This window comes from Pteropus vampyrus, unplaced genomic scaffold, assembly GCF_000151845.1.
Source record: "Pteropus vampyrus isolate Shadow unplaced genomic scaffold, Pvam_2.0 Scaffold349, whole genome shotgun sequence".
Classification (NCBI taxonomy): Eukaryota; Metazoa; Chordata; class Mammalia; order Chiroptera; family Pteropodidae; genus Pteropus; species Pteropus vampyrus.
Genome location: NW_011889130.1, coordinates 1,253,688 through 1,265,634, shown reverse-complemented (window position 1 = coordinate 1,265,634; position 11,947 = coordinate 1,253,688). Strand labels below are relative to the sequence as shown.

General features: G+C 36.8%; 1 protein-coding gene across 1 annotated transcript in view; it reads right to left on the bottom strand.

Annotated features, from left to right (window-relative positions):
• Positions 1–10,890: 10,890 nt before the first annotated feature.
• LOC111731112 (endogenous retrovirus group K member 13-1 Env polyprotein-like) overlaps positions 10,891–11,947 on the bottom strand; it is a 1,921-nt gene continuing 864 nt past the window's right edge. Inside the window, exon 2 of the mRNA XM_023522591.1 lies at positions 10,891–11,822. Coding sequence (XP_023378359.1) covers positions 11,264–11,821 — 558 coding nt within the window. The 5' untranslated portion in view covers position 11,822 and the 3' untranslated portion in view covers positions 10,891–11,263. The remainder of the gene's footprint in view (positions 11,823–11,947) is intronic.

Here is an 11,947-nt window from a genome sequence, read left to right as displayed (position 1 = left end):
CCCTTTACCCACTTCACCCTCCCCCTATACCCTATATTTGATCCACTTTACCCTGTCTACCTCCCCCTTCCTCCTCCACTAGTAACCACTAGTCTATAATCCATGTCCATGAGTCTCTGTTTGTTTGTCCTGCTCATTTGTTGCTTTTAAGTTTATATTCCACATATAAGTGATATGTGATTTTCAACTTTTTCAGTCTGGCTTATTTCACTTACCATGTTTATCTCAAGGTCCATCCATGTTGTCGCAAATGGTAGTTTTTCATCTCTTCTTATGGCTGAGTAATAGTCCATTGTACATATGTGCCACAGCTTCTTTAGCCAATTATCTATTGTAGAACACTATGGTTGCTTCCATGTCCTGGCTACTGTGAATAGTGCTGCTATGAATATTGGTGTGCAAGTATCTTTTTGGATATGGGTTTTCAAGTCTTTGGGGTAAATACCTAGTAGAGAGATTGCTGGATTATATGGTAGATCAATTCTTAGTTTTTTGAGGAATCTCCAAACTGTTTTCCATGGTGGCTGTACCAATTTGCAGTCCCACCAGCAGTGTATGAGGGTTCCTGTTTCTCCGCATACTCTCCAACATTTATTACTTGTTTTGTTGATTATAGCTATTCTAACAGGTGTGAGATGGTATCTCATTGTGGTTTTGATTTGCATTTCCCTAATAGCTAGCAATGTTGAGCATCTTTTCATATATTTGTTGGTCATTTGTATGTCCTCTAGGGAGAAGTGTCTGTACAGGTCCTCTGCTCATTTTTTGATTGGATCATTTGTTGTTTTTTTTTGTAATTGAGTTATATGAGTTCTTTGTATATTTTGGAGGTGTTGCTTGCAAATATATTTTCCCATTTAGATGGTTCTCTCTTTACCTTGTTGACTATTTATTTTGCTGAGCAGAAGCTTTTTAGTTTAATGTAGTCCCATTCATTTATTTTTGCTTTTATTTCCCTTGCTTTTGAGGTCAAATTCATAAAATCCTTTTTAAGTCCAAGGTCCTTGAATTTAGTTCCTTTGTTTTCTTCTATTCATTTTATTGTTTCAGGTCTTATATGTAGGTCCTTAATCCATGTTGAGTTAATTTTGATTTGTGGTGATAGGCACACACTAGTTTCATTCTTTTACAGGAGGCTTTCCAGTTTTCCCAGCACTATTTATTGAAGAGGCTTTCCTTTCTCCACTGTATGTTTTTGGCTTTTTTGTTGAAAATAATTTGCCCATATAAATATGGATTTACTCCTGGACTCTTGATTCTGTTCCACTGGACCGTGTGTCTGTTTTGCTGCCAATACCATGCCGTTTTGATTAGTGCTGCTTTGTAGTATAATTTGAAGTCGGGCAGAGTGATGCCTCCAGCCTCATTCTCTTTTCTCAGAATGGTTTTGGCAATTTGGGGGTTTTTCATGCTTCCGTACAAATCTGATGATTATTTGTTCTATTTCTTCAAAAATGCTAATGAGATGTTGATGGATTTGCATTAAATCTGTATATTGCTTTAAGTAATATGGTCATTTTAACTATGTTGATTCTTCCAATCCAAGAACATGAAATCTTTCCATTCCTTTGTATCTTCTTTGATTTCTTTTAATAGGGTCTTATAGTTTTCATTACATAGGTCCTTCACTTGTTTTGTTAGATTTATTCCTTGGGATTTTATTCTTTTTGTTGCAATTGCAAAAGGAATTATTTTTTTCACTTCTTCTTCTGACACTTCATTATTAGAATATAGGAACGCTATGGACTTTTGAACATTAATTTTGTATCCAGAGACTTTATTGTATTTGCTTATTGTTTCTAATAGTGTTCTTGTGGCGTCTGTAGGGTTATCTATATAGAGGATCATGTTATCCACAAATAGTGACAGTTTGAATTCTTTCTTTCTTATTTAAATGCCTTTTATATCTTTTTCTTGCCTGATTGCCCTCGCTAGGACCTCCACTGTTATATTGAATAACAGTGGCGATAGTGGACAGCCTTGCCTTGTTCCTGATCTTAGAGGGAAGGTTTTTAGTTTTTTACCATTAGGTATAATGTTGTCTAAGGGTTTGTCATAGATGACCTTTATTATGTTAATGTTATTATGTTATATGTTAACCTTTATTATGTTAATCTTTCCTTTATACCAATTTTGTTAAGTGTTTTGATCATAAATGGATGCTGTATCTTGTTGAAGGCTTTTTCTGCATCTACTGATATGATCATATGATTTTTATTTTTTAATTTGTTTATGTGGTGTATCACATTAATTGATTTGTGTATGTTGAACCATCCCTGTGCCTCTGGGATGAAGCTCACTTGATCATAGCGTATAATCTTTTTAATATGTTGCTGTATTCGGTTCGCTAGTATCTTATTTAGGATTTTTGCATCTGTGTTCATGAGAGATATTGGTCTGTAGTTTTCTCTTTTTGTGTTATCTTTACCAGGTTTTGGTATCAGAGTAATATTCTTAAATATTCATAAACTGTGTTGGGAAGTATTACCTCCTCTTTAATTTTTGGGAAGAGTTTAAGGAGAATAGGTATTAAATCTTTGAATGTTTGGTAGAATTCACTGGTGAAGCCATCTGGTCCTGGACTTTGATTTTTTTGGTAGATTTTTGATGATTGTTTCAATTTCCATAGTGCCGATTGGTCTATCTGGGTTTTCCAGTTCTTTTTGATTCAGTGTAGAAAGGTTGTATTCTTCTAAGTACTGGTCCATTTCTTTTAGGTTATTAAATTTGGTGTTCTATACTTTTTCATAGTATTCTCATGTGATCTTTTGTATTTCTGTGATGTCAGTTGTAATTTCTCCTCTTTCATCTCTGATTTTGTTTATTCATGTCCTTTCTCTTTTTTCTTTGGTGAGTCTAGCCAGGGGTTTGTCAATTTTGCTTACTTTCTCGAAGAACCGGCTCTTTGTTGCATTTATTTTTTCTATTTTTTTTTTGTTTTTGTTTTCAATTTCATTTATTTGTGCTCTAATTTTGATTATTTCTTTCCTTCTGCTGACTTTAGGCTTCATTTGTTCTTCCTTTTCTAGTTTTTTAAGATGAAGTGTTAGGTTGTTTATTTGGGCTCGTTCTTGTTTTTGGAGGTAGGCCTGTAATGATATGAACTTTCCTCTTATGAATACTTTTGCCATGTCCCAAAAGTTTTGATCCATTGTTCTGTCATTATCATTCATTTCTATGTATCTCTTGATTTCTCTTTTTATTTCTTCTCTGACCCAGTTATTCTTCAGTAGCATGTTGTTTAATCTCTATGTATTTGTGGTTCTTCCTACTTTCTTTTTACAGCTGCTCTCAGCTTCAAACCATTATGATTAAAGAATAGTTTTGATATGATTTTAATCTTCTTATATTTGTTGAGGCTAGTTTTATGTGCCAGTATGTGGTCAACCTTGAGAATGTTCCATATTCACTAGAGAAAAAAGTATAAGGAGCTGTTTGGGAATGAAAAGCTCTATAAATGTCGATTATGTCCAGTTGGTCTAATGTGTCGTTTAAGGTTGTTAGTTCCTTATTTTCTGTTTGGATGATCTGTCCATATCCAACAGTGGGGTATTTAGGTCCCTTACTATGATAGTGTTTTGGTCTGTTTCTCCCTTTAGCTCTGTTAGCAATTGCTTTACATATTTAGGGGCTCCCTGATTTGGAGCATAGATATTAATAACTGTTATGTCTTCTTGGTGTATGATTTCCTTTATCATTATGAAGTGTCTCTCAGTATCTTTCTTTACCTTTTTTATTTTGAAGTCTGTATCATTTGATATTAGAACCACTACTCCCGCTTTTCTCTGAATGCCATTTGCTTGAAATATTGTTTTCCACCGTTTCACTTTGAGTCTATATTTGTTTTTGGAAATGAGATGTGTCTCCTGGAGGCAGCATATGGTTGAGTTTTGTTTTTTGATCCATTCTGCAACTCTGTGCCTTTTTATTGGTGAGTTCAGTCCATTTACATTTACGGTGATTATTGAAATGGCTTTCTTATAGCCATTTTATCTTTTGCTTTCTCGTAGCTTGATGTTTCTATTGCTTTCATGTCCTTGTGCTTCTGTTTTCTTTATTTTGGTTGGCTTTTGTGGGTTTTCCCTCTGGTCTTTCTTGTTTTATGTTATATGCTTTGGTTCTGAATCTTTGGTGTGTTGTTACCATTATGAATATGTAAAGGATAGTTACATATATACAGTCTATTTTCTTCTGCGTGTGACTTATCTCCATTCCCCTTTGTTAATTTGGATCTTTGAATCGCCCCCTTTTCAGTCATTGTCATCTCAATTTGTTCCTATTTATGCTGAACGTTCATTACTATCTTGTTATAACAATTCTCTTCTTATTATTTAAGCTTATAATGCCCTGTTCTTAGTAAGGGTTGCAGTCCTCTGTTGCCTATTTGTGTGATCGTCACTTTACTCCTAATTATGTATTTTTTTTGTCCTTTTGTTTTAGGCGAACGGACCCTTTTCAGTAGTGCAGGCCTTGTAGTGGAGACTTTCCTCAATTTTTTTATGTCTGGAAAAGTCTTAATTTCTCCTTCATATCTAAAGGAGAGCTTAGCTGGATACATTATTCTAGGCTGGTAGTTTCTTTCACTTAATAGTTTAAATATTGATTCCATTCCTTTCTGGCTTATAATGTCAGTGCTGAGAAGTCTGATGATAATTTAATGGTTTTTCCTTTATAAGTTACTGTTTTCTTCTCTCTGGCAGACCTGAGAATTCTAACTTTGTCATTGATTTTTGATAATTTTAATACAAGGTGTCTTGGTGAAGGCCTTTTTGGGTTGAGATAATTGGGTGTTCTGTTGACCTCTTGAATTCCAAGCTCAAGCTCATTCCTTAGATTTGGGAGATTCTCATTGACTATTTGTCTGAAAATGCTTTATAATCCCTGCTCCTTTTCCTCCCCTTTGAGAATGCCCATTATTCTTATGTTTCCTCTCCTGATGGTATTAGCTAGTTCTTGAATTTCCCTTTCATTATTTTTCATTCTTCGGTTTCTCTCTTCTTCCTTCTAATTTATTTCTAGATTTTTGCCTTTGATATCACTGATCCTTTCCTCCATTTGGTCGACTCTATTTCCCAAGCTTGCTATTTCATTTTTCAACTCTTGCAGTGTGTTCTTCATCTCCAGAAGTTCTATTTGGTTCTTTTTGAGAGTTTCAATCTCCTTGCTCTGCTCATTTAGTTGTTTTTTCAATTCTTGAAATTGTTGATTTGAATTATTTTGGATTTTATTCAGTTTTTTTCAAAAGTACCATCCTGAATTCTCTGTCACTTAAGTTGCATATTTCTATGTCTGTAAGCTTCTTTTCTGGAGATTTTTCTCTTTATTTCTGAGATGCCTCATCACCTTGGTTGTTCATGGTGTTTAATGGACTATTTCTCTGCTTGGGCATTAATGAAAGTGTATTCTACTTTTATTTCCAGAAAGAAGATTTATTATGTGAAGGTCTCTCTTTAGCCTGCTGCAAAGACGGTGCTTTTCTTTTGGTTTCCAGTAGGTGGCGTCTAAGCCTCTTGGATCCCTGTTTTATATAAAGTCTTAATAACGCTTTTTAAATTTTCTTGTGGATATTTAATCATGCTAGCTACCCTCAGTTCAGTCCCTGTCAGTGTCAGTGACAGTCTCAGCACTGTTCGTTCAGATTCCCCTGGGGCTCTGTGGTAATCGGCCTCAGGAGGGTATGGGGAGAGGGGCCTTTACTGTTGGGGATTGAGGGCTGAAGCTCAGCCTCGGCTTTGGAACCGGTGCCGGTGAAAATCAACTGTTGTTTCTCTGCTGTCCCGTCCCGCTTCTCTGCTTTCTGCCCTGATGCCTGGGTCCTGCTGTCAGCTGCTAGAAGTTCTGGCACTTCCAGGAAGGCTGATCTGGGAAGTCACCACGCCTTCACCCCTCCTCCTCCACCTGCAAGGAGCTCCCGTGGCTGTGAGAGGCCCCTTCTCTATTTTTCCCAGTCTACTGCCTGACACCCGGGGTTCTGACCTATGGTAGCTCTTATGCGCAGATCCCACGCTCAGATGTGCTGGCGTGCAGTTTGGGTGTTTTTTGTTGAGTTTTAGATGTTTGGCTTATTGTTGTTTCAAGGGGAGATCTGGAGATGTCTCTCACTCTGCCATGTTTCCAAAGATCTCTTACTGTTAATTTTTTTAATATCTCATTTTTATCATAAAATCTCATTTTTATTTGACAGTAGAAAATATTCTAGTCAATTCCAGATTTCTCAGTTTATTGCTGAATTTCTCAGTGAATGTGAAGTGTGCTATGTCAACCCAACTCTTCTGTGTTTGTGTTTGTGGGAGGTACTTACACACATTATGGCATGGGGAGTTGGAGAGGAGTGAATAGGAGGCCCTGACCCATGGCTTACTGGCCTCTGCTGTAGATACCATTTCTCCACATTGTCCCTTGGCACAAAGACATCCAAATCATGTTGGGCAGTGAAACTGGTCAGCCTGGATGTTCACTCAGTTCTCTATCTTTTAGAATTGGCATCCGCTTCATAATATTGTCCATATTACAAACCATAGCTTTTTGTAATGCCAAGAATGTTGCAATTTTTGACCTGCCTTCTTTCTACCCTACCCAAATAGAAGTTCCATGTTTCATATTTTATTTGAGGAATTGACATAAATGGAGAAAACGTGCACTGAATTGGAGGTCAATTTCTCTCCCAAGATCCACAAGGCAGAATGTCGTGGGCCATTTTCTTGACCCATGGAAGCTCTATACAATGCCCATAATGCTGTCTTATAGGGTAGAGGCTAACTATGATGATGCTGAAGAAATGCTTGGGCTTCAGAGGTACTCAGCACATGGCCATTACTTCTTTCTTTCTCACAGAATTTACTATCAGGGGAACCATAGCCAAAGCTCATGGAAAATCTTGGGTTAGGGTGATCCTGATGGCCTTGTTCTTCATAATCTGTATCTCATCGACTTCCTGATGCAAAGATTCATGAAATACTTCAAGATTATTAGAAAAAACTGCTATGAAAATGCAAGAATATTAATGTAACAATAAAGCTCCCTCGATTTTATTCTGCCCACACCTGCAAGTCTTCTTCCTTCTTCAGTGCTTGGTTTGCTCTGGGTCTTGAGTGACAACTAAAGAATGCAATAATAATTACTCTAGTGAAGCCACAAATGATTTCATTTGTACAGAGAGCTTTCAAATAATAAAACAGTTCATAAATATTCTTGTGAAAATATTTATACTTGAATTAGTGTATTGGAGAAAAAAACCTGTAACCCCAAATAAGCTATAAATTTGGATGCTGGTGCTAAAGTCACAGTCCTTCCTTACACCACATGGTTTAGCCTTTAGAAGCACTCGGCAGAGAAATGGCTGAATGATTTGTAGACTGATGAGACTGATCAAAATTCAGTGTGACTAAACGTGACTTTTCTGGCTGTAGGGCTGTTGGGGAGCTGCCCAAAGTTCCCTTGAAGGGGCTGCTAGGAAGGCTGGTCAAGCCTATTCTAGATAAACAAAGGATCAAATTTCCCTTCAACATGTTTTAGGGAATAAACCATCCTGCAACTATGTTGGAACTGCTTCCCAGTCATTATAAAAAAAATTTGATGAATCGATGCCATATTGACATTTTATCTATAAGACAATGACAGTCATTTTTAAATAAATTCTTTCACTAAAGGACCTTTTTTTTTTTTTTAAATGCAGAAAGGGCTTCTGCTTAATGAAAAACAGCAGGGCAAAGCATATAATAGCTAACCCACTGAACTTGCTAGAATACCTTAAAGATAGGAAACCCTCTCTGGAAAATTCCACACAAATGTCATACAAAGCCTCCTCCTTTTTAATCCCCACATAAGGTTTGCTTTAAGTATCCTACCTGTGTGTGGTCAGCATTCTACTGCTCTTAAAAAAATAATGGTAGGTGTAAACCCCTTTATGTTTTTCCAGATGGAAATGCTGACTAAGACTGTCACTATTACCATTTCCTAAGACCCCTATCTCAACTGCATACACACAACACAGGAATAATGTTTTTGTATTGCTGTAAAGTACCAAAAGGTGAGAGTGTGAAAAAAACTGTTGGTGAAAATGTGAATTGGTGCAAACACTATGGAGGGCAGTACAGAGATTCCTCACAAACTTGAAAACAGAACTACTGTATGGCCCAGCAAAAGAATGAAGGAGCGAAGACTTTATCACTGAAGCAAACTGAAGCAAGATAACCTGACAGTGATTGAAACATTAATATTTCCCAAATAGTAGCATGTTAATGTTTTGAGCTATTTCTTTTATGTCCCAAATGTTTGCTGTTATTGTAAGACATTTAATCCATTCTTAAAAACAAATGAACAAACAAACAAAAACAAGATCATCAATACTTCTTTCTATCTGAACTTTGACTACCAACCCTGAAGCTATGAAGAGAAGGAAGGTCTTCTCAAAAGGCCTGAAGCTTCTGTGAAAGTGGCATATTATTTCTGCCTGGATAATGGCACATTGAAATGGGAGCCCTGTTAGTCCCACAAAGTGGGTGACTGTGCCTGTGTACGGTCCTTAAAGGAGTAGCTAGATAGCTAACAAAGGGTTAAGGCATTGCTCTATTTTTTCCCAGAATATAGAAAATTTATAGAAATTACATTAAAAAAAATTAACTTGGAATATGAATAACTCCTCCTAGATCTTTTTTCACTTCCTTCTAGAATTTGTTTGGCAGTTACCAAGTTCCACATTTATCCTAAATTGTTAGTAAAATTGATTTGCATTCAGGACTGCTATGAATATAAAAAGGTCACATAAAGCAGAAGGTATCCATTATTTTGTTGTACATGAGAACAATGGACCAAACACCAGCTAACATAAGCAGTGTGGGATTGATGAGTCATTTGGGTGTAAAATGGTAATACTTGGCCAGGGATGATGAGTTGAAATAGAGGGGGCAGGATGCACTAGCCTTTTCCTCCACTACATTCCAAGTATTTATTTCTTGCTTCCACTATTCTCTCTACCACACATTTGATACTCCTGCTTTGCTTTAACTGAATCTCCAGAAATACGTGGCCCTGAAATTAAGCTTTTCATTTGTATTTAATCCTGGATTTAGAGTAGATTGTTATTTCAAATCAATTATTTATCAATTTACATATTTCAAACAGTTAAAAGAGTCTATCATCTATTTAAGATTCCAAAGAGGAAGGAATTTTGCTTTTTAAAGTTATTTAAGTTATTTAAGAGCACTGCACTATTAGAAATATATATTTGCATATTTTTCCAATTTATTAGCTATGCTACACTGGTAGAATTTAAGAATCTTCAAATGGAAAGCAAGATTTATCATGTCTTTTAACTACACAATGTTTTTCCCTAAGCCCTGTAGATTAATGTAGAATGGCAAGACAGTGCACGCTTCTCCACACAGACATGTGTGTTTATGTCTGTGTACACATGTGTATGCATGTGTATATTTTTGTGTGTTTGTGTTTTGTGTTTATATATGTATATCATGTGCATGTGTACATATGTGAGCATATATGCATAGGTAGATGTGTCTGCATATGCATATTAGTGTGTCTGTGACTCTTTTTGTTTTGTAGTATATACACCCAAATGTCACAAGTGTCACAAATGTGAGTTGCACAGGATCAAAGTTTTCAAGTTTCGTATGATTTCAGAGCACTATAACCTCAACTTTCGGCATCAAGTTGAATGGAAGAAATGAAGTTATATTTGTACAAAAGTTTCTACATTTGATTAACGATATTCTATTAGTTGACAGCTCCAACTGAATTAGATGCCAGTTTTTTTTTTCCTGTTCTTATATCAGTTGAATGGCTTCAGAAAGTACATTTTTATTCTAAAAAATGCTAATTTGAACAGCATTATATCTATCAGGTTTGAAAAATATAATAAATACCTTTATGCTTATGAGCTTTATTAGAATACCAAACTGATGTTTTTTCTTCTTTTTGTTGTTATTGTTGGAGTCTTTATGTTAAGTGACACAATTATTGGAGATAGCAAAAGTGTTTTTACTTCATAGCTGCTGAGACTAGAACCAAAAAAAATGCCTTGGATGTATGTTGTGAGCTGAGAATATCTTCTGTCCTGCGATGACTGCTGATAACTTAAAGGAATGAATTAGATTTTTAATTTCGCAACTAGTTATTTTGAATGGGTGAAATGTTCTAACTCATATTTATAGGACCAGAAATAATTAATTGCATCTTCATTTTTCCTGTAATTAACTGCATTTTAAAATAAATGCTCTGAAATAGAATTTTGTGTGAAATGAGCAGCAGTACATAATTTTTTGAGCCCCATTAATGATGGGATGAGGTGTCTCCTTTTTCAGATCAATTTCAATGTGTCCTCTTGGTAGAAGGTTTCCAGATTATAAGAAGAATTTACCAAATGCCACTGGGTTTATTAACTTTATAGTTTTTTGTCGGAGCCAGCCGACGAAGTAATTGAGGGTAGCTGAAAGGGGGAGCATGGACTGAGGAAAAGAAAGAAGACAGAACTGCAGGAGGGAGCACAGATTCAAGCTGTGTCTGTGTCCCTGAGTTTATTTAAAACACACTACTTATAGCATCGCAATGAGGAAACAGCAGTCAAGACCCAAGGTCAGCCAAATTACTCATCTTGCAAAACAATGAAGTTCTCACAACTCTCTTCTTGGAAAACACTGAGTGTTTAAAATAGTTTAGTGCCACTTATCTCAAAGCTCGCCAAGTTAGCTCATCTCCCAACACCTCCCCCTTTTTTATTTTTTAAATGCCTGAACCCTCCTGGTTCTGGCGCACAGTGACTGTGCCTGTCTTAGGTGATCCCCTCACCAGATCTGGAACTTACCCGTCATCGGTACGTGCATTCTGTCATGCACGCCCTGTCTTAGGTTGTCCAGTCTCTGAGGGAGTCTTACCTGTCTTTGACTACCAGCCCCCACGGGAGGGAGATGTCCATCTTTCAAGCCATATATCGAAGCCTTACATGATGTAGGTCAGCCTGAAGTTTTAACATAGCACTAATGAAGTATTTTAGTAGAGAAGGAAGCAGGCATAAGACAACAATTACATAGGCTCCTATAGTCAAAACAGAAGCAGCTAGCTGATAGAAGGAAGACCATGAGGGGACAAGGCCCTTAAGGTGATCCAAAAATTCAGTGGCTAATTTATCAGTGTCAAATTGTAGAGGTTTAGCATTTTTAAGTCCTTGTATTTCTTTATGCAGGTTAATTAAATCTAAGGATACATTAGCATTGTGCCATATGCCTTTTAAATGATGTTTTACTCGATTCTAGTCATGACTAGTCTCATTATATCTTCTAGATGTGACACAGATCCAATGATACTCCACATGACATTCTAGTTGAGATCTAATTTTTAGACCCTGGACTTCATCACCCAAGTATTCTATTGTTTTATACAGAGCATCTAACTTTTGTTCTAATTTTCTGTCTATGTTTTCCTGTGTTCCCAATGCTAAAGTAACATTTCTAGACAAATCATTGACATAATGAGCAGTTTGTACAGTTTGTGAGAGAGCCACCGCAGCGGTGGCAGCAGTAGCTATAAGAGATATAATAGCAAGTATTCCTGCAACGATTAGTCCAATCACCCTCCTCATAGATGGCATGTCCAGCAGTGATGTGTTGTTCACTTTCACAATGACATCTGGTCCTTGCCACATTGTTGGATGTAAGAGAGGTGGGTCAGGAAAGTATGTCCAGTAAATTGCACCCTCAGCTGTCATCACCAGGCTCAGCAAGATCAAGGTTAAGGTCATCTTGCCGGATGTCTGGTGGAGCGGCAAAATGGACCAACCTCTCCGGCAACCACCTGGCATTTTCTGCATCCTGTGGAAAAACACAAACATGCCCTCATCCCCATATTAATACCGGGTCGGGGCCATGTCGATTAGTTTTGAGCATCAGAAATTCAGTTTTTTGAGCATCAGAAAGAATTTGTGGAGAAACCGGGT